The sequence below is a fragment of the Petaurus breviceps genome, unplaced genomic scaffold, assembly GCF_028583685.1.
Source record: "Petaurus breviceps papuanus isolate PSGF00001 unplaced genomic scaffold, PetGlider_PUasm1.0 174, whole genome shotgun sequence".
NCBI classification, from domain to species: Eukaryota; Metazoa; Chordata; class Mammalia; order Diprotodontia; family Petauridae; genus Petaurus; species Petaurus breviceps.
The window spans coordinates 75,650,302-75,673,175 of record NW_027185761.1 but is presented as its reverse complement, the minus strand read 5'-3'; the positions used below and the strand labels follow the sequence as shown (position 1 = coordinate 75,673,175).

The following is a 22,874-nucleotide window of genomic DNA, read 5'->3' as shown; positions in this document are numbered from 1 at the left end:
TCCGGCGGCCAGCCTCAGAGGGCCCCTGAGCTTCCTCCCATCTATGCCTGCAGGAGCCTGGATCTTGCCTCTCACCAACATCCCAGCCCATTTCACAGAGAAGAAAGACCCCAAGCTGACATTGAAGAGGCAGCACCTGGGAGTCTGGGGGTCACAGGGCTGTCTTTCGTCCATTCAGAATGCAAGACCTTTGCCTGGCTTTTCCCTCGGCTGGGACAGAGAAGAAACGGAACAGTCGGTGAGGAGAGAAGAGTATGAATGGAGCAGCCAGTGCTTTGGATGTAGGCTAGTTTTGGGATTGTCCTTGGGAGCCTGAGGTGGTGCTGAAGGGCCAGGCCCAGCCTTCCAGGCCCATGGGCACGACACAGGAGCCCCAGTGAAGAGGGAGGAACGAGCCTTTTCCTTGGCCTCAAGACACTGGATGTGATCCAACCACCCCCCAAAAACTCATCGGAACATGAAGAGATAGGACTTGTTCTGTTGGGCCCAGAATGCAGACTCAGGAGCAAAGAAGAGGCAGACTTGATTTAGGTCAGGAAAATGTTCTTGACCACGGAGCCATCCAGGGGTGGAAGGGGTTGTTCAGAGAGGCAGTAGGCTCCCCTCCTTGGAAGGCTCCACACTGGAGCTAGCCACTCTTTGATGGGGGTACTGATCAAAGTTTCCATGCAGGGGTAGGTTAGACGGAGATAGGATCAGTCAGCTGAGGGAGGACCTTCTCACTCTGTGACTGTATGTGGGGGGCCCCCAAGTCTAGCTAGTCCCCTTTGTACATGCAGGCAGACCTCACCACCATCCAATCAGATCTCACCTCTCCCCCCTCCCGACTGCCCCACATGCCCTGCTCAGACTCCCCTAATGCAAACCACAGACAACCCTTCTTCCTATTTCCACCCTTTCATTCTCCCACGAAGGGACTGCCTTTTCTCCCCTGAGTCAAGCTCTTGAGTCAATGAAATGCACTTTTGGTGAAAGAAACAGGAGCTGAGAGCAAAGGTCTGGTGGTGAGTTAATGTGTGTGTGCTGGTGGGCAGTGCCACAGGCCCCCCGAGAAGTCTTGGCCAAAAGGCTCCAGCTGAGAGGCAGCCAGGACAGGGCTGAATGAAGGACAGCCTGCACTCAGGCCCTATGAGACTACAGAAAACATCTACCTCTCTGAGGGGAGCATCTGGGCCCTAAGCTACCAGGGAAGGGCCTTTGTCTGTCCTTCTTGCAGGGCTAGCATCTAGAGCAGCAGCTTGGGACAGATCCTAAAGGGTGTCTGCTTATTAGGCAGGTGGAGTGAGGGCCAGGGAATGCCCAGGCATCACTGCTGAGATGAAGCACCACAGGGAGAAGGAAGGAGGCACTGGGGCCACTCGGGGCACCACAAGCCATGCCCGCTGGGCTGGCCTACCAGCTCACTTACTTGTCTAGGGTTCCTACCAGGGAGTAAGCCTAGGCAGGGAAGGAACAAGGATGGGCCTTAACACCAGGCCCAGCCTGCAAGGGGCTTTCCAAACTGTCAGGAGAGAGCCAGTGGGGGGGGGGGGGGGGGGGAAGACGTCACATACAGGAGAACGGGGCCTCCAAATCAGTCCTTCTGCCTCAGGGCAGGCCCTATCAACCTCTTCACGCCGAGATTCTTCGATCTAGAGTGTTATGGGAACTGAAGGCATCCTACTGACTCCATCCTGGGGCTCGGTTTCCTTTCTATTCAGCTATGAGTGTGGTCCAAATTCTGTCTTGTGAGAAGACCTTATTGTGCTGTTTGCACCTCTCCCAGTGTGGCTGGAAGGCTGGACCCCCTCTGCTGGCTGCTCAGAGACCCTTAACCAAGGATGCCGGTGATGCTGACCAGAACCCAGTCAGATCCAAGGAGCAATGTGAGTTTTCTCAGAATTGTACATATCAAGGAACCGATGTGTCTTACCTGAAAACTGGCCCCCTCCTGGTCCATCAGTTACTGTTTTCCTGCTCCTGTGAGCACAGACATTTGGGGGCAGGGGAGGAGGACACCTCTTTTTCTGGTTTCAGGGAGTTGCACCTGCCTGCTTTTCCCTTTCCAACTTGCAAAGTCCCTGATTTTTCCTCCAATTTCTCCTAGAAATCAGAAGACCTGATCTCATCTCCTGGTTTCTCTCCTGTTAATGATTTACGTTTGAGGCACATAAATCCACGCGCCCGTGTTTGGGGTCTAGCACCAAGCTGAGAAGGCCTGGTCCTGGTTTGTTCAGCAAATGGCATGCAGTGCTCGGTACATCACTATACTGGGAAGTTCAAACTTTTTTTTCTCTGTCATTTCAGATTGTACCCATCACAATGTGAGGAGCCCTCAGAGGGTATGCTTGTAGAGTGAGGCCTGAAGAGGATGAGGGACCCTCTCAAGGTGGCCAGGGTAGCATGTGCCTGAGGCGCTTCCCACTGAGCCGCCATGAAAGGAGATTCCAAACTGCCCTCAGCTAGACCATTTTGGCCCAGGTCTTCCTGATACCCAGCCCCATCTCCCTCAAGCCCTCCTGGAAGCCCCTTAGAACCAAGAAGTCCCAAGGCCCAGCTCTGGCCCAAGCCTGTGATACTTAGCCCCAAGGCGCCAGAGGTGGTGAGCTGGAGATTGAGCAGGGGGTGGGACCAGGAAAAGAAGGGGTTTGAATGTGTGGGCACATGCCCTGTCTCTGAAAGAAGTTTCAGCTAGCACATGTGGGGAAGAGCATCACAAGCAAAGACACAAACAAGTGAACTCTGAACAAGTCAGGCCAGGGGAGAAGGCCTCATTTTCTCCTTCTCCTAAGCCTATCAAAGCCTCGTGTTTGTACCCTTTTGTCTAATCCACCCCATGTGCCCACGCCAGAAAGCCAATTGGGAAGAAGTGTCAGACTGGAAAATGAGGGGGACCTGGATGCTGTGGATCCCGGTAAAGAAAAGGAGAGCACCAGAATCTGCTTCTTCATCTATAAAATGAGGACCATGCCACTGACCCCACCAGCCAGTCACCATGGGCTCAGAACAAGCAGCGGGTGTGAATTTCTCTGTTCCAGAAGCCTGAACACAGTAGGAGTTTTATTTTTAACTGGATGGTGGTTTTGGGCATTGAGAGCAGGTAAGTTATAAGGGAAGAATGACTGAGAGGTTCCCGGCTGGGTCCAAGAGAGGAGGAAGCTGTGTCAGTAAGAGGAAGTGGGCCCTGGGTGGGGTGCCCATTGTTTGGGGCAGCCCCTAAAGGCCCCTTCCCCCTTCCTCTTTTCTTTAAACACTTTCCCTAATGGGGAATAACTCACGGGAAGGGCCAAGGCTAAAGGTTAAGGCTGGTGTTAATTAAGGAATTTCTGCTGAACTTGTTGTCAGCCTCAAACCTCCCTTCTCAGCCCCAAGTCTTGGCCTCTGAGTCTGGAGGATGCACCCGGGCTCCAGCCGGCCTCTACCACTACCTTCTACCTGGGTCACCAAGGGGCGAATCTCTAAGACTACAAATGGCCAACTCACATTGGCAGAGAAAGGCTCCTCACACCAAGGAAATCCCAGGCCGGAGCCAAAAGCACACTTTTTTTTTTTTTAAACAGGAACAGGAAAGCTGGGGCTGGAGAGGAAATACAGGGGAGATGTAACAGGGATCCATTCACGTACATGATCATATAGAGAAGGAGGTGCAAGTGTCCTTCTCTTGCTGAGCTCTGACGCTGCCGTCACTCAGGGCATGGCCCAGCTGAGCCCAGCTGGCTCAGCTCCTTCATTCATTCATAATAATCCCACATGGCATCTCTAGTAGACAACAAAGGCCATGTCCCAAGAGCGGATCTGCAGTCGGAGAAGCTGGGCCTAAGTTCTGAGTGGACCCAGCCCTGTGCAGGCCACTCCCTTCAGAAAACTGGTTTCCTCATTGGTGAAACGAGAGGCTGGGCTTGATGGTCTCAGAGATGGGGTTCTTCCCATTGTCCCAGCTCCCCACCCCTACCTGGGCACAAATGCCATGGACAGACCATACCTGGTCAATGTACCCGACATCCACAAATGATCACTAACACTGATACGGCACTTCCCAGGTGCCAAGCACCATTCTGGGAAAGACGGGGAGCATTTATGGAGCACCTACTGTGTGCCTGGCATCAGCCACTCTGGGAGGCAGGTGGTGTGATTAGCATCATTTTACAAAAGAGGAAACAGAAGATGGCAGAGGTTAAATGACTTGCCCAGGGTCACAAGGCCAGTAAGCGTATGAAGCTGGATTTGAACTCAGGTCTTCCCGACTCCAGGCCTGGAGCTCTCACCTACTAGGTAAGGGATCATAGGATTCCAGATCAGGAGGGCCCTCAGGGCTCATGCAGTTATCATATCCAAAGAGAAGCCACTTGTTGAAGGCCACCCAGGCACTCACTGAAGCCAAGGGACCAGGCTCCAAACTGATGACTGATCTCAAGCTAAGACAAAGCCAGGGCCCTAATACCCCCTAGAGCCAAGTCTAGAAGGGGAGCAAGACACGCCCAGAAAAGTCTTGTGACAAAAAAATGATGTGTGATTTAAAGGCATTAATGAGAAAGGAGCCAAAGACGAGGCATGTGCAAGTGTGGGGGTAGAGGGGGGTCAGGGCCCCGCCCAGGCTCCTCCACACTCTGACCAGCATGCTCTCCATGAGTCTAACCCAGCTCTTGTGCTCAGCAGCCCATCTTTGGGGTCAGACTCAAGAAAACCCCAAGAGCATGGGATACTTACAGATCAGTGGACCTGGACAAGATGGCGGACAGGGTGAGAAGGATGCATCCAGAGGGACCGGCCTGAAACTGAACAGGAGACAAGTCACACACAGGGAGCAAACAGGAGCTTTCCCCGGCATTTGTATGTGACATTAACTGTACATAACACAATTCTTACTGATTTTCATCCAGGAATTCTTTCTGGATCAAGGTTAAGGGTGCTTCCCAAAGAGAAATGGCCCCAGCCCTGAGTGCCACGTGAGCAAACATCTCAAGGGGCTGCAATGTTGACTCAGGATGGGACGCTTGCACACCTCCTGCTAGAAATGGAAGGGCCCTCAGAGATGATGTCATGTCATCCAAGCCTGTCTGCTGAGAGGGGAGGAAATCCAGGCCAAAGAACTGGGCAGGAGCAGAGACAGCATTGGGCTTCTGGTCTCCCAATGCCCGGCTGAGGGCTCTCTCCACAACATGCTGCCGGCATCCTGGAACGGCCTAGAGTCCGCAGGACGGGAAAATCTCCCCTATTCTGTGGATCCTACACTTTTGTCTAAAACAAATAAAATGTCCCCAAACTGCTATTCTCAACATCTAAGCTGCCCAGACCCACAGTCTGTGGGGAGCATCAACGCTCTCAGACTCCTTCTGCCCAAAGGTTCAGGTGCTGCCAAAATCAGCTCAGAACATGCCTAAGACCGCAAGGGGAAGAAAGAGCCCTTCTTCCACAGGAGAAGTCTGGGCCAGCCCTTGAGAGGGAGATCAAGAGGAGATCTGTCCCTCCAGTTCTGCAGGGCTGCCAGGAACCGTCCTGGCCATGGGGGAAGGGGAGGGAGAACCCCACACTGAGGCTGCTTATTTAGGCAAAGACCCCAGGCTCGGAGCTCTTGAAAATGAAGTCTGTCAGGGCCTTGCTGAGACGGCTGAAATTCTTCCAATAAAAATACAATTCGACTGAAGGAAAAACAAAAACGTATTAGGATCTTGGGAAGAAGCCAAATATTTCCTGGGCACCAGAAAAGGGGGCAGAGCTTGGTCAGCAGGGCTGAGTCTGCCCATCAGCCATCTCCTCCTATTCACATACACTGTCCAGCCAGTCCATGGAGCCCTCCAAGTTTATCTGACAGATGAGGGAACTGAGGCCCACACTTGGTTCAGGGTTATTGAGCAGTCTTAGCTCACAGTCAGTCAGTACAGAACCCAGAAACAGAGCCAACATTTCCAGACTCTGAGTTCAGAGCTCCTTCCATGAGATCATGAAGAAGCAAGGATCTACCCTGGATCCCACTGCCCACTCCCCAGTCTCCAATGTGTCTCTTCCCTAGAGAGCAAATTTGTGGCCTAAATGATGTGACCAAGTCCACACGCCACGCTGAGCTTCTCAAAGACCCGAGAGCAGACCCTAGGCCTGGTGTCCCAAGGTGGCGAGTTCTTCCTGGAGTCACCATCTTGTGCAGGGCCTAAGCCAGCCTTCCTTCCCCTCCTGCTCAGGCCCTGACTTCAAAGTCACACCTCTGCTGCTGTCAGTCGCCTCCTGGAATGGCCCTCAGGACTTGGGGACTCTGTGCACCCCTGCAATGTTTCTGTACCAGCTCTAGGCTGGACTTCCAGACCAGCCCCGCCTCCTTTCCGACTCCTCTGGGCATTATCTTGCCGGGTCAGAACGGAAGCTCCTTGAGGGCAGGGACTTCTTTCTTGCTTGTATCTGTATTTGCAGCACTTGGCAGAGGGCCTGGAAAACCCTAAGTGTTTAATAAAAGCTGGTTCTCTACTTTACCTCAGGGGGCAAGTGTAAGGGGACACTGAAGACATCCCAGACAAGAGCTGAAGGCCATGGGCTCTAAAGGAGCAGCAGCTGAGTCCATGTCCTAGCGCCTCCAGGCCAGCCCCTCCATCCCGTGCTTGCCCCTTCTCTGCTGCCCACCTGGGCAAGGTCAGAGTCATAACCAGCTCCTTCTCTTCCCTCTCAGTGATGACCTCTGTTCCCAGGAGCTCAACAAGGAAGATGATTCCCCCAGATCTAAATAGCCTCCCCTGGCCTCCCCCCCATCCCCCATCCCTGACCCAGCAAGTAAAAATCCAACTTCTCTTCTCCCCCAAAGGCACCCCAATTCCTTCCAGTCACCTGAGGTCCACTCAGCAGCCAGGCCTTTCCCTGCCCCACTCACCCCTCTCACGTGGGCCACAGCTTCTTCAATGGGCCTCTATACTTCACCTGGCTGCCAGACTGATAGTCTTAACAGCACAAGGGCCCTCCCCAGCCACTCTCCGCCCCAGCAGGAAGTCAGATCTTCTATTGCCTCTGGGATAAACCAAGTCTCCTAGGCTGGCCCTTTAAAGCTCTGAACAGGTGGCTGCAGCCACTGGGCCTTTCCAGGGCTGATGTCCATTACTGCTCATCCTGCCCTCCACATTCTAGACCAAATGGTCAACTTGCTGCTTTGAACTCAGAATTCCATCTCCCACCTCCATGCTTTTACATAAGTCACTTCCACTCCCCAGAATGCACACACTCCTCACCTTCCATTTCCTGGCACTCCTAAGAAGCTTCTCACCTCCCAGTTACTGTCTCCCTCAACAAGTGAGCATGCCCAGCCCTGGAGGTACGGAGACCAAATACAAGTGTTCCTTAATTTTACATACCAGAGGGGTGGGGGGAGACAGCATGTACCCTGTGCAGGAATGCATGACCCAGAGTAAGCATTTAATAAAGGCTCTTCATTCACATAAGGAAATAAATATCAAATCCAAGGTTAATTTTTGAGGGGAGCTGAGGGCAAGGCCTCATGGAGGAAGGGGCAGCCTGGCTGAGTTGTGAAGGAAGGGAGGGCTTCTAAAAGGCAGAGGGGAAAAAGAGAGGCCTCTGCAGAGGCATGAAGACAGAAGAAGGTCTGTCTGGCTGGAGAGGAGAGAACAAGGCTGGGAAGGTGGCTGGGACCAGGTCATGGAAAGCCTTGAGGGTCAAACCAGAGTTAGTATTTGAAGCTCAAGGCAATTCTAAAGCAATGGTGCCAAAGTCAAATGGAAAACGGGTGGCCCCAAACCACAGGCCAGGATCCCTGCGGGCAACACGCTGACTGAGAAGACCACATGTCGACATTCTCTATGCTCTACTGCATTTTTATTTATTTCATTAAATAGCTCCCAACTGTGATTGAAACCTGGCTCTGGACACCTTGGCTGGGTGTGCTGCCGGGCTGTGTCGGCCACACGCCTCACACCTTTCTTCTAGAGGTATCACCTGCCTCCCTCTAATTTCCATACGTGGAAGATACTGGGGAAAAATCCAAGTCCTCTTCCCCATGTGCCCTTCACCACCTGAAGAGAGGGACTGTGTCCTGCCCATCTTCCAAGTCTCCCTCAAGCCTATGGTTTCCCTGAGCCAAGCTCACCCTCACCCTGCTCCAGCCACATCCCAAGCTTCCCCTTTTCCCAGGACGCACAAGGAGCCTCTCTGCTTTAGTATCATCGCTAACCCTCTGATGCAAGGGACCCTTGCAGGTCCTGGTCCCAGGCCCCAAGTCCTGGCCAGAGTTGGCCTCTCCCGTCAAGACCCAAGGAAGCCTCCAGCCAGGATGGGGCAAGGGATTTGTCAGGGTACCTCAGAAATTATTTTTAGGTCAAAGTCTTAATTACAAATCAAATGGTACTTATATAAAACACTGTCATACCTGGTGAATGTTTTGTTGAAGAAAAATGACCAGATCTTCATACTTGGTCACCTTGTGCAGGATGAGCTGAAAGAGAAGAGGGTTTGGGGTTTTTTTAATTTCCCACATCCCCCAATACAGTAAAATGCCACCATTAGAATGTTACAGAAAACCATACCATCTCTAAGACTCCATCCGCTTTGTACTTTCCTACTGGACTGAACTGCTGCATTCCTGAGGCCCTAAGAAGGAGAAGCAGACACAGGAGTCTTTTGCTTTAGCCAAGGCTAAGCCACATATGTAATAAAATGAAGACAAATAAAATAATTTGGTTACAGAGAAAAGAATGCAGCGAGCAGTTTTTTGCTGCTTCCCCCCCACTTTGAAGACTTAGGCCTTAGGCCAAATCAGAAAAACATCACTAACAAGACAACTGGAAAACACTGAGGGGGAGCAACCCTTCCATTCCCTGACAGAATCAATCAGCACCTATTAAGTACCACTGTGTGCCAGCAGGAGGGTAAGCAAGGCAGGCCCTGCCCTCAGGGAGCTCAACCATCTTCGATGACTGAGAGGGGCTCAGGAGAGAGAGCCCTGGGACTCAGAGCCACGAGGAAGGCTTCCTGTGGAAGAAGAGCCTTGAAGAAAGCCCAGGGGGGCACGAAGGCATCATGCGTAATTTTGGAGATGGGAGTTTGGCCGAATGATGAAGCCAGATGTCAGACTGCAAAGTGAGAGAAAAGCAGGCAGAAGGAGCCATGGTAGGCGCTTTCTCAAGGACGTCAGCCCCAAAAGGCAGTTGAGATGCGGGGCCAGGGCTGGAGGGCACAGACAGATCCAGTGAAGAAACGACAGGGGCATGTTTATGGGCAGGAGGAAAGCACCCAGGAGACAGGGAGAGATGATGGAGCAGAATGGGGGAGGGGTTTGCCTCGGTCAGGAAAAAGGCCACCTTTGCACAGAAGTCAGGGTGTCAGAGGTCATCGAGTATAGGGGAGGAGATGGAAATCCAAAGCTTTGGGAGCTCCACTGTGGCCTGTGGGAGGGTGAGTTAACTAAGGCCATGTACAAGAGTGGCTGAGGCTGTGGAACAGATATCTGGGCTGGATTCAATCAGCGGGTCCATCATTTTCTCCACCTTTGCTCAGCAGCACCTAAGCAAGAGCTGAGTCAGCAAAGGACAGAGTGAAGCAACGATGAGGTCAGTGATATGAGATGGGGGCTAGGGATTCAGGAGAGGACAGCAGGGTGTAATGCGAATGTAAATTTTAAAGATCTTCCCTGCCCCTAGGCTAAAGTGCACCAGAAGCCTGGGGAGGGAGGCTTGTTTTTCAGTAGATACTTTTTGATTGGCCAGTGGGTCAATAAGGTTGTTACATTCTCTGAGCCAGGAGAAGGCTATATAAGCCCTGATGTGTAGCTTTGTTTTGGGACTCACTTTGAGAAGTGTTCTGTGATTTGATCTGAATTTTAGGAAGCCGTTGTTGAGAGTCCCCCGGCTTTGAAAAACCCAGAATGTGGAAACCCAGATGTTGACTGGGTATGGATGTAATGGTTGGACAGTTTGGAAATCTGTCTACTTGATCTGTTTCTGTCTTGATAATTATGCCTGTATACTTTGAGGTTCAGGGTGCTGACCTTTTCTCCTGAACAAGGTAAACGATATATGTCTGACTGATTAAAGTAAGCTTGTTAACCCATTTTGAGTTGCTTTCCTTTAACAAAGCAAATCCAAGAACCTGTGGTAGCTGCAAACCCTGAGGACACTTGGGGTGCTTGCTGCTACATAGGGCAGGGCTGAAGTGACTCTCCAAGGGGTCAAGATAGGGAAGGGAGGACATGCACTGATGGCCTGGGAAAGAACTGGGGAATTGAGGGCCTGGTCACAGTGAGGCCAGGAAATGGGCTGGGGCTACAAGGCACAGGAAGAGGTACAAGGACCACAAGGCAGGACTTGATAGGGGAGCTGAAAAACACGGAGTTGTGCGTCAGTGAGTGGTGACCACATGAAGCAGGATGGCAGAGTGCATCTCGATTACAGAAATGGGAAATGGACAGTTAGTCTGGACACCAGAAGGGATCTCAGGGAAAGAGCTGGCTAGGTCATGGAGGAGCAAGAGCCTTTCAAATTCCAAACTGATGAAGGCAGCAGGAGCCTACCTATCTTCCCCAGGCCAAGATCCCCTTGGCATCTCTATATTGTAAGAAGGAAGAGAGCCCATGAGGCTTCATTTCAGAGATCAGGCGGCCCTTTCAATGACCTGGAGCTTGGCTCTAAATCACAGAGTGCCTCTGTCGCCAAGGAATCTTCCCCCATGGGTGACAGAGAAGTACAGGGTGGGCCTGACTAGGCCACAGCAGGTGACATGCAGGGAACTCCCTGTATGATGATTCACACTCAGATACCACCCAAGAGAGGTTGACCTGGAAAAGGAGGGTGAATCTGTAACTCGACTCAAGTGAGGGCTGGGAGGGCAAAGAACTTAAGGGGGACCCATTCCATCCTCCTCATTTGGCAGAGCACTGATACGGCTTGATGAAGGAAGGGCCTTGGAATGCAAGGGGAAGCCTTCAACAAGATTCACTTTGGGGCAGGGAAAGGGAACGAGGGGACGATGGAGTAAGCATTCTATGGCACCTAGAGCATGCCAGGCCCTGCGCTGAGCACTCTACAAATATGACCTCATAGGATCTTCACAGCAATCCTGCGAGGGAGGCACTATTATTATCCCCATTTTGCAACTGAGGAAACTGAGGCAGGCAGTAGTAAAGTGACTTGCCCAGGGTCTCCCAGCTAGTAAGCATCCCAGGCTGATCAGAACTCTGGGATCCTGACTCCTGGCCTGGCATGCTGTGCACTATGGCACCCCCTGGCCAATAAGAGCTTCACAGGATAAAAAGATGAATGAGTTTGCAATCTATACCATACAAGAAAATACCCACATTGATGAGATTATGGACATCCTGAAATACTGAAGAATTTCAAAAAGTAACTGACTAAATCTCTATAATAGTAGAATAATGGAATTTAAAGGTCCCCCTGTATTGGCTTGGTTTTCGGATTGATTGTGTTAAAACCCAGAGCTTGTGAATCCCACTTGTGGGATGGACTTGTTGACATGAAAAGAGAGGGCTGAACTGGGAGGAGCTGGTGATGTGAATTTAGAGAGACACAAGCAGAGAGTGAGGCAGAAGAATTTTTTGGAAGCAGCATCGTGGAGGCAAAGAAATGGAGAGGATTGCTGAGGGCCAGTTTGAACTGCCCAGGACTTTTGAGAGCTGCCAAGGACTGAGGAGACATGGCTGCTATGCTGGTACTTTGTCTCTTTTGATGTTGTTTTGCCAGATTCGTCCACTGGTGAAGGCCAATGCTGTTGTTGCAGAGGTCGTGGAACCTTGCTGTTGGTTCAGAAGCCCTGAAGAAGGATTTTCTTGTTGTATGTTTACAGAAATCCTGGAAGAGGGTTTTGCTAATGTTTTCAGGGGTCCTAGGACTGTTCTGCAGACAGAGAATGAATTAATGAGGACACTGGCAATATATCTTGTGGCCTTGCTAAGCTTTGTCTCCCCAGGAACAAATATTGCTGAGAACCTGCCTTGGGTCAAGATGAAGAAAAGACCTCTCTTTGGGTATTAAATGCTGTGCGTATGCTTGTTGTAACTCTGGCATAGATGGCCTATATAGTTGTGATCCAAGGGTGGGGAACTTTTGACGTTTTTGTGCTTTGTGACTGACTAAATGAATGTACAGCCTAGGGGTGGAGTAGTACTTACAAGAGGGTCTTTGGGATTGACTAAATGAATTATAATGTCCAGGGGTGGAGTAGTACTTGGGAATTATTGAATTACACTTGGTGAATGCTGTATTTTGAATGATGCTATATTTTGATTTTCTCTGTTCTTAATTTGTCACTGAATAAAATGGAGAGCAGCTGTGCTGGTATTTTGAACCTTGGGAAGTTGCCTTTGCTTGGCATTACAATCTCCCCTCAAAAGAAAAAAAAAACATTGTCGAATGGATGGAAAACCACTTCTTGATATAGTGTCTACAGGAAACTGACCTAATGCCCAGAGACAGTCATCCCTGCAGATGGTGGGGTGGACTAACCACCCTTCTGCTATCTCCTCACACTCCAGGGACAGCAATAATATCTACCAGAGGGGAGTTCAAATAAGAATTCACTCTAAGAAACAAGCAAGGAAATCATACCACAGATACACGTCTGCACCGCTGGCTATGAGGGAATGTAAACACTGAAGGACTCCACACCTGATCACATAAGAAAGGAAATTAACAACTGAAGAGTCAATTGTGATGAGGACAGATTTCGATACCCCATCGATAGAACGTGAGATATCAAACAAAAGAATAAGAAAATCATCAAACTTGAACAGAATGCTGGAAAGTCTAATATGAAGATATGATGTTTGTACACATGAATGTAAAAAATAAGGAATATACCAGGAAAACAAATTACATTCCAGAACAAAAATTGCTGTATTCAGAAAGGCAACTGCAAATTAAGAACAGAAAAAATGCAGGGAATTAATTAATCTACCAAAGCACACAAAAAACATGCACAAATTCAAATATAAAGTTCTCCTTCAAAAGAAATAAAGAATAGCTTAAATAGCTAGAGAAATATTCAGTGCTCATGGCTGGACTATGCCAACATAGCAAAACGAAAGTACTACTAGACCTAATTTACAATTTTACTGCTATTCAATCAAAGTCTCAAAGGTACATACTAAGAGAACCTGGTAAGACAGTAACAAAACTCATTTGTAAAAAAGGCCTAGAGTAGCAAGGGGCACAAAGAGCAGGCACAGAGTTAAAAGTATTCTATAAAGCGGCATCTGAAGAAAGGAAAGGAGGGAGGGACGGAGAGAGGCAGATCAGTAGAGGAGATGAGACGAAGGAGAATGAGAAACAACGGAACTCAACAATCCAGAAAACTTAAGCTACTTAGAACAGAACTCCCCCCAGATAAGAAACAAACACACTCTGGCAGAAATTAAGCTTATATTAACTTTACACTAGTGGTGGGAAACCTGCACTGAACAAGTTTGGATTCAGGCAAAAGGGTTACACTTTAGGACCTAGAAGGCTACATGCAGCCTCGAGGCTGCAGATTCCCCATCCCTGCTTTACACCATATTTCACAATACCTTCTAAAAGGATGTGATCTTAAAATCAAAGATTACACTATTGAAAAAAAGGAGAGACCATATACTTTTCAAGGCTATAGGTAGGAGATGCATTTTTAACTAAACAAACCAAAGAGGCAATTGCAAAACAAAACAGATATATGGGAGGGAAATCTTTGTATCGAATTTCTCTGATACTGGTTAAGTGTTTCAGATATATGAATAAGTGAAAGAGAAGGAAGGAAGGAAAGAGGGAGGGAGAGAGGGAGGGAAGGAGGGAAAGAAAGAAGGAAGGAAGGAAGGAAGGAAGGAGGGAGGGAGGGAGGGAGGGAGGGAGGGAGGAAAGGAAGGAAGGAAGGAAGGAAGGAAGGAAGGAAGGAAGGAAGGAAGGAAGGAAGGAAGGAAGGAAGGAAGGAAGGAAGGAAGGAAGGAAGGAAGGAAGGAAGGAAGGAAGGAAAAAATACACAACAAAACAAGATCAGTCGCCCATAGAAAGACGCGCAGGGGGGGAAGCAGGGGTCAGCCAGTGGAAAGAGAAAAGGCACACAAAGTCGGGAGACTTGTCGCTAGATTATGGAAGCCCCACAGCACTCTCCTCCTCCCCGTCATCACCACCACTGCTTCCATGTAAGCCCTACATACATTCTTTTCGCCTTCTGCTTGACTGGACTTAGAAAATCCCGATTCTTGTTCCCCTGTCTCATCGTGCACTCAGAGCTGGCTGGAGGACCTTGACTCACATCACTTGCCCTGGCAGCCAAAATTCCAAGTGACAGCTTTGTTTGGGGTTCCACTTTCTTGACTTTGTACAGATGTGAACAACTTGAAAAAAGAGAAATTCCTTGTTAGCAACTTACAATGTAACGACTGCCTTTTCCTCTCCACCTGCCCGCCACAGAATGTCTGCCATGGCCATGATGAGGCAATTGGTCCGATAGGTGTCTGAAGGCTGTAGCTCCCTAAAGAGAGAAAAGAAAAGCAGACTTTGTGGAGAGGTGAAATAAATTCTGAAACACATGAAAAATGATTAAAAATAGAAAAACACTTGAAAAATGATGACACTCCCTCTGTCACAAGGCTTTGAGCCCAACCCACTGTCCATCAAAGGTTGTGGCAGTATTCGGGTATGAGAAACCACCTGCCGTGAGTCAGCACAAAGAAACTCATGCAGACAGGACAAAGAGTGGAGGCTGGAAATGAGATTTCTTTTGGACCCTGACACAATGGACAACTTTCTTTTATGTCTCCTTCATTACTCATCATCACATGCCTGCACAGAATGCAGGCACCTCTGTAAGCACAGGAGCACACAGAGAACCAGCGACCCACAAAGAGAGGGTTCAGAAATCCTGGCGCTGCGTGTTCCTGGAGAAGAGCACCGTTTCTCAGATGTGAGGAATCTCAGTACCTTGTCTAGAGTGGTCCATCCAACAGTGCCCTGGGGGCTACAGTCATTTCTTTGTTTTTCTCACATGATGTTAAAAAATAATATGCGGTTATCTGTAATGAGGATAAGCTAGAAGCCTTCCCAGTAAAATCAGGGATGAAGTAAGGATGCCCATTATCATCACTATTATTCAGTATTGTACTAGAAATGCCAGCCATAGTGAAAAGAAAAAGAAATGAAAGGAATTAGAATAGGGAATGAAGAAACAAAGCCATCACTCTTTGCAGATGATATGATGATAGTTAGAAAGTCCTAGAGAATCAACTGAAAAACCAGTTGAAATAATTAACAAGTTTGGCAAAGTCGCAGGATACAAATAAACATACATAAATCATCAGCATCTCTATGTATTAATAACAAAATTCAGCAGTAAGAAATAGAAAGAGAAGTTCCTTTTAAAGGAACTATAGACAATATAAAATACTTGGGAGTCTACTGGCCATGACAAACCCAGAAACTATGTGAACACAATCACAAAATACTTTTCACACAAATAAAGTCTGATCTAAACAACTGGAAAAAAAGTTGCTCACGGGTAGAGTCAATATAATAAAAATGACAATTCTACCTAAATCAATCTATTTATTCAATGCCATACTGATCTAAACTACCAAAAATTATTCTGTAGAACTAGAAAAAATAATAACAAAATTCATCTGGAAGACCAAAACGTCAAGGATATCAAGAGAATTAATGAAAAAAAATGTGAAGGAAGATGGCCTTGCTATACCACATTTCAAAGTAAAGAGGTAATTATCAAAACAATCTGGTACTGGTGTAGAAACAGAGTGATGGAATAGTGGAATAGATTAGGTATACGATACATTGTAGTAAATGACCAGAGTAATCATGAGTTTGATAAATCCAAAGATCCAAGTTTTTGAGAGAAAAGCTCATTATTTGACAAAAACTGGAAAACAATATGGCAGAAACTAAAGAGACCAACATCTCACATCACATACCAAGAAAAGATCAAAATGGGTACATGATTTAGACACAGTGATACCGTAAACAAATAAGGAGAGTATGCAATAGTTTACCTGTCAGATTCATAGGGAAGGGAAGAACTTAGGATTAAGATATAGAGATTACTATAAAATAGAAAATTTAGATTAGATAAGATTTAAGTTTTTGCACAAACAAAACGAAGTTGACTAAATCAGAAGTAAAGCAGAAAACTGGGGGGTGGGGATTTTATAGTAAGTATCTCTGACAAAGGCCTCCTTTCTCAAATATATAGAAAAATGAGTCAAATTTATAATACAAGTTATTCTCCAACCGATAAATGGTTAAAGGATAAGAACAGGCAATTTTCAGATACAGGAATCAAAGTCATCTACAGTCATATGAAAAAATGCTCTAAATCATTATTGACTGAGAAATGTGAATTAAAACTCCAAGGCATCATCTCATACCTCTCAGATCAGCTAATATAACAAAAAAGGAAAATGTTGGAGGGGATGTGGGAAAACTGGGACACATGTATTGTTGGTGGAGTTGTGAACTGATCTAACCATTCTGGAGAGAAAACTGGAACTATGTCCAAAAACTATAAATATGTACACACCTTTGACTCAGCAATACCACTGCTAGACCTATATCCCAAAGATATTTTTATAAAATAAGTTTATAAACCTATTTGTACAAAAATACATATCTTATATTTTATGACATGTTTTATATTTATAGCAATTCTTTTTTGTGATGGCAAGAACTGGAAATGGAGGGGATGCCCATCAGTTGGGGGATGGTTAAACTGGGCACATGACTGTGAGGGAACATTACTGTGTTGTAAGAAATGACAAGCAGGGTGACTGCAGAAAAACCCAGACAGACTTACATGAGCTGATGCCAAGTGAAGTGAGCAGAACCAGTGTAACATCACTCACAGTAGCGGCAGTACTGTTCAGTGAAGATCTGAGTAACCTGGCTATTCTGAGCAATGCAAGGATCAAAGACAATCCCAAGACTCACAATAAAAAATGCTGACTCTAGAAAAAGAACTGATGTCTAAATACAAACTGAAGCATACTATTTTCCACTTTCTTTTTCTTTGTTCCAGTTTTCTTATACAAAATGACTAATATGGAAATGTTTTACATGACTGCACACATATAAGCTATATCTGACTGCTTACTGTCTGATAGATGGGTGAGAAGAGGGATAGAATTTTGAACTCAAAACTTAAAAAAAAGTTCAATTGTTTTTACATGTAATTTTACATGTAACTGGGAAAAACAAAATATTATTAAAAATAAAAATAATAATGCTATGCTGACAGAGAATTCATTCTGAGCTAAAAGTACAATAAGCTTGTGAAATACTGCATGTAAATTATTCTTTTACATTTTAAAATTCTGAACTAAGCCTCAAAGGGTCTAGATGAAGGTCAAAGTGGCAAGACCCAGCTAAAGTCCCAGCTTCTACATGAAGCAGAGTTTGGGCCTTTAGCTTTAGTGCAATGAGGACTTCAGCCCAGTCCTCCTTAATCTTCCTGCCTCCTCTCTAGGTTGATCTCCATTTCACTCCATCTCTACCCTGTCTGTAGATGACTGCCTGTACACTGTCTCCCCCATCAGGTTAGGAGCTTCTGGAGAGTAGCAACTGTCTTTTACCTTTCTTCACATTCCCAGCACCCAGCACAGTGCCAGGCACATAGTAAGCATTTAATAAATGCTTGCTGGCTTGATTTGACTTGATGTAATTTAGGATAGCTTCCTGAAGCCAGATCATTAGCTGCAGAGACTACATACGTGGAGTCCTACCAGACAGGAGGGACTTGTGATCTACTCTCTCTTCCTAGCTTTATCCATGGGGACCCACACATCTGTTTCAGAAGGTTAGCTTGAATGGGTAAGTTCGAGAGAGCCTGAGGAAGGAGGCCTGGACAGCCTGCTGGAGCTTGCTCCTACAAAAGTGCTGCTGTGCACACGACTGGGATGGGAGACCTTTCTTGTTATCCCTGACCTACATCGGAGAGCACGGATCAGATTTCTGTCATTTTCTTGGCAGAGTTCCAAGCCACGTTTCAAAACCAGGTGGGCCAATGCACAGTCCCCCCAAGATCTATCGGTGTGTGTGGCACCGCCTCCCAGGGACAAAACAGCAGAGGCTGTGGTCACTGCTTGCTTTTGCACATATCTGCTCACCCTCCCTCAAAAGAAGCTGCTCTCTTTTCTTCCCTGGGAAGTGTGAACGGAGGCCAGGTAAACTTGGTTGCACCTACAGCTAAACAGTTTTTGTTCCATTCCTTTCAGTCCAAAGGCTGCTCTCCGTGACAGAGCTGAGCCACGCTCTCTTTCATCACCCACTATCCCACTGTCCACGCACCCCCCAAAGTGCTGCTGCCATTCTTTTTCTTTCTGATCTCTGGCTCATCCTCAACAAAAGTAGGACAGAGTCTGGCAGAAAGACAGAGAGAAACCCCCAGCTTTCTTTACGCTTTTTTCGTTCACTGCGAGCTTATCCCCAAAACCCATGTCATTTGGCAGCTCTCTTGGGCCCTAAGGTCCTTCACCACCTGGCATGAGCCCATGCTTCCAGGCCGACTACGCCACACTCCCTTCACACTCTCAATGCTCTGGACAAACCTGACTGTTACTGTTCTCTGGAAACACCCTCTACCCTTCCCACAGCTGTCCCCCAAGCGTCCAATGTTCAGCTCCAGTGCAACACTTTATGGGATTGGGGTGAGGCAGAGGCCTCAGCCTTCTATGATTTCCTTTGTCATCAGCATCTCCTCCCAATCCCTGTAAAAGATAGATCACCACGTATTTTTTCCTATATCCAGTGTTTAACTATAAGCACTGTACAATTCCCTGGTAGAATAAAAGCCCCTTTAACAGCAAAAGCAGGGACTGACTCATTTGGCCCCTCGTGCTGGGTGCCTAAAAAATGCATGCTGACATGGCTTGACCCAGCAAGACCTAAAGAAATAAATGATTGAACAAACTGTGGTGTGTGTTCATGACGGAATATCACTCTGCGGTAAGAACTGATGAGTTCAATGACTTTAGAAAAGCATGGAGAGACCTCCATGAAAAAATAGAGTGAAAGGAACAGAGCCAAGAGAACATACAGGACCGTTTTAAGAGTAACGTGGAGCAATCGAGACATTCTCACTGTCAGAAAACCTAAACTTATCTTAAAGATTTTATGAAGAAAGATGCTGTTTGAGCCCAGAAAGGAATATTGCTGCGATGTCGGAAATGATGAGCAGGCTGATGTAGGAAAACACAGAAAGACTTGGACTTATGGAGGAAGATGGTACCCAGCTCAAGAGGAAACAGATGACGGGAGGAAATAAGCATCGTAGTCTTACAAGCATGTGTGAGTGTGTGTGCGTGTGTTCCCACACTTAACTGCAGCCTTCTTTAGGGGGGACGGGAAAAAAACAAAGTTAAGAGTGCACGGCAATATTATTTTATCTTTTTTCACTTTGTAATTAAGTGTGAATTTTTTTTAAATTACCAAAAAACCAAAAGCTCCTGACTGACTGAACAGATAAGAGAGCCGTGGCCCACTTTCATATTCACCTCTCTTGTATGGTAGTGCCACCATCTAGAACATGTCCTTTTAAAAGCGTACGCTGTTCAATGAGCCCCCTGTTTTGCTTCAGCCAGTGGAAAAATACACATGACTGTTCATTTGTCTGGTTCCTTTCTCATCAAGAAAAGGTTCTGCCCTGATGGAATTAGCCTTGATAAAGCCAGACATTCCTGCAAAAGCAAAAATATCTTCTATGCCAAGAATCCTTTATTTCAGCATGAATTCCCTGGAGGCCACCATCCTGTCCTCACCCTCTCCTCACACAGAATCCTTTCCTGGTGAAAAGGATAAATAAACTAAGTGGGGATGCCATGCTCCCCTGACCTCTCGGACACACACAGACACACACACACAGAGAGACACACACACAAACACACACACACACAGACACACACACACACACACACCTGCCGATGGCCTAGGCTAGGCAAGCCTCTGAAACAGCCATCACTGAGAACAAATGTGCATGTGCACATCTCCTTCCTCCAACAAATCTAGATGCAGGTGGCTTTGTTAGACTCCTGTGCTCCTCCAAAACTACAAACAAACTGACTTTTTAAAAAGCTGTGTTCCCACATGTACAAAAATATTTGTAGCAGCTCTTTTTGTGCACCAAGAAGTGGAAGTTGAGGGGATGCCCATCCATTGGGGAATGGCTGAACAAGTTGTGGCATATGAATGGAATGGAATACTATTGTGCTATAAGAAATGAGGAACAGGCAGACTTCAGAAAAACCGGGAAAGACTCATACGAACTGATGCAGAGTGAGGGGAGCAGACACTGTACTGGTAACAGCCACAGTCTGAGATGACGGACTTTGACAGACTTAACCCTTCTCAGCAGTGCAAGGACCTAGAACAATTCCAAAGGACTCGTGATGTGGTGGTATCCACAGCCAGAGAAGCAGACTGTTTTCTTTTTTTGTTTGTTTTCTTCTTTCTCATTGTTCCTCCCACTCATTCTAATTCTTCTATTACAACAGGAAAACATTTAACGTATTTGTAAAACCTATATCAGACTGCAGGCCATCCTGGAGAGGGGGGAGAGGAGGGAGGGGGAGAAAATTTAAAACTCATAGAAGTGAATGCTGAAAACCAAAAATAAATTAACTTATCAAAAAAAAGTTGGGTCCTGTTTTACAGCCAGCACTCATTCTGTAAACATCTATCAGAGCCCTACTGTGTATGGGCCTACAGGCGCTGAGGGCTAGGAGTTTGCATTATGGAATTCCTAAAATGGATCCTCTGGAGAGGGGACAGTATTTTCCTTAGCAGGAGAGGCAAAAGGAGCCCCAGAGTCAGACTTTTAGACAAGAACAATTAACCAGGTCTTCATACAACAAGTCACACTGGGTCACACATGCCTATAAAAAAAGCCTGCTGGGGGTGGGGCGGAGCCAAAATGAACAGAGAGAAACAGATCTTCTACTGAAGGCAGCCTGGCAGGCTGACAGGAAGAATCTATCGCACGGAGCTGAGAGCTGAGCACTGTACCGGGGGAGCTGCACAGGATCGGTGGGGATGGGGGGCCTGATCAGGAGAGTGAATCACCAGCAGCTGCGGCAGTTTCCAGACTTCTCAATCCACAAACGGCAAACAGAAAGTCAAAGGTCAGTAGGGAACTCTGCTGGAACTGGGTGATGGAAGAGCGCAGTTCACCTCCTGCCCCAGGGGTGGGAAGTGGCAGAGGTGTGGTGGCTGGCTCTGGAGCTCCTGGCCTGCAGATCTAGGGGGATCAAGTGATGATTTGGAGGGTAACTGCTCTTGCTCTGACCTGCTTGGATCTGGGTCAGAGTGGTGGTCCTGGGGTGAGGAACGCCAGTGCGCCGGAACTTGTGGGGGCTGTAGAGAGGGCACCCTCCTCATAGCTCTGACACAACTGCGCAAAACCCAGAAATCTGGGACACAGCTCTCTCCACTCTGGAAGCAGAGTTCTACCCTGGCAAAAGAGCTCATAAGTCAAGTAATTGGTTGGCAAGATAAGCAAACAGAGGAAGCACAATCAGACCATGTTATCTTTTCTGGGGGACAAAGAAGATCAAAACATGGAACCAGAAGAAGTCAACAAGTCAAAACTCCTGCATCAAAAGTTTCCAAGAAAAATATTAACTGGTACAGGCCATGGAGGAGATCAAGAAGGATTTTGAAAATCAAGTAAGAGAAGTGGAGGAAAAACTGGGAAGAGAAATGAGAATGATGCAAGAAAATCAAGAAAAGTGAGTCAACAGCCTGACTGAAGAAAATAACACCTTAAAAAATAGACTAACTCAAATGGCAAAAGAGGCCCAAAAAGTCAAAGAGGAGAAGAATGCCTTAAAAAGTTGAACTGGCCAGATGGAAAAGGAATTTCAAAAATCCACTAAAGAGAGTAACTCCTTCAAAATTAGATTAGGGCAAATGGAAGCCAATGATTTTATGAGAAATCAAGGTACTATAAAATAGATCCAAACAAATGAAAAAATAGAAGGTAATGTGAAATATCTCACTGGAAAAACCACTGACCTGGAAAATAGATCCAGGAGAGATAATTTAAAAATTACTGGACTACCTGAAAGCCATGATCAAAAAAAGAACCTAGAAATCACCCTTCAAGAAATTCTCAAGGAAAACTGCCCTGATATTCTAGAACCAGAGGGCAAAATAGAAATTTAAAGAATTCACCAATCCCCTCTTGAAAAAGATCCCAAAAAGAAAACTCCTAGAAATATCATAGTCAATTTCCAGAATTCCCAAGTCAAGGAGAAAATATTACAAGCTATCAGGAAAAAGAATTTGAGTATTGTGGAAACACAATCAGGATAACACAAGATCTAGCAGCTTCTACATTAAGGGATTGAAGGGCTTGGAATATGATATTCCGGAGGTCAAAGAAGCTGGGATTAAAACCAAGAATCACCTACCCAGCAAAACTGAGTATAATGCTTCAGGGGAAAATATGGTCATTCAGTGAAATAGAGGATTTTCAAATATTCTTGATGAAAAAAGCAGAGCTGAACAGAAAATTTGGCTTTTAAATACAAGGAAGAGAAGCATGAGAAGGTAAACAGGAAAAATAAATCATAAGGGACTTATTAAAGTTGAACTATTTATATTCCTACATGGAAAAACAATAATTGTAACTTATGAGACTTTTCTCAGTATGAGGACAGTTGAAGGGAATATATATATGTATATATGTATACATACATATATATGTATGTATAGGTGGGTGTTTGTGTGTATAAATATATATGAGAGCGTGTATATATATGTACATGTATACATAGAGGGCACAGGATCAGTTGAATATGAAGGGATGATATCTAAAAAAATAAAAAATTAAGAGGTGAGAGAGGAATAGAAGGAGAAGGAGAAAGGGAGAGATAGAATAGGGTAAATTATCTCATATAAAAGAGGCAAGAGAAAACTTACAATGGA

General features: G+C 46.6%; 1 protein-coding gene across 1 annotated transcript in view; it reads right to left on the bottom strand.

Annotated features, from left to right (window-relative positions):
* The window catches only part of MINDY4 (MINDY lysine 48 deubiquitinase 4), a 135,371-nt gene that overhangs the window by 35,528 nt on the left and 76,969 nt on the right, over positions 1–22,874 (bottom strand). Inside the window, exons 12-15 of the mRNA XM_069084589.1 lie at positions 14,320–14,421; positions 8,493–8,556; positions 8,336–8,401; positions 4,687–4,754 (exon numbers count right to left, since the gene is read on the bottom strand). Coding sequence (XP_068940690.1) covers positions 4,687–4,754; positions 8,336–8,401; positions 8,493–8,556; positions 14,320–14,421 — 300 coding nt within the window. The remainder of the gene's footprint in view (positions 1–4,686; positions 4,755–8,335; positions 8,402–8,492; positions 8,557–14,319; positions 14,422–22,874) is intronic.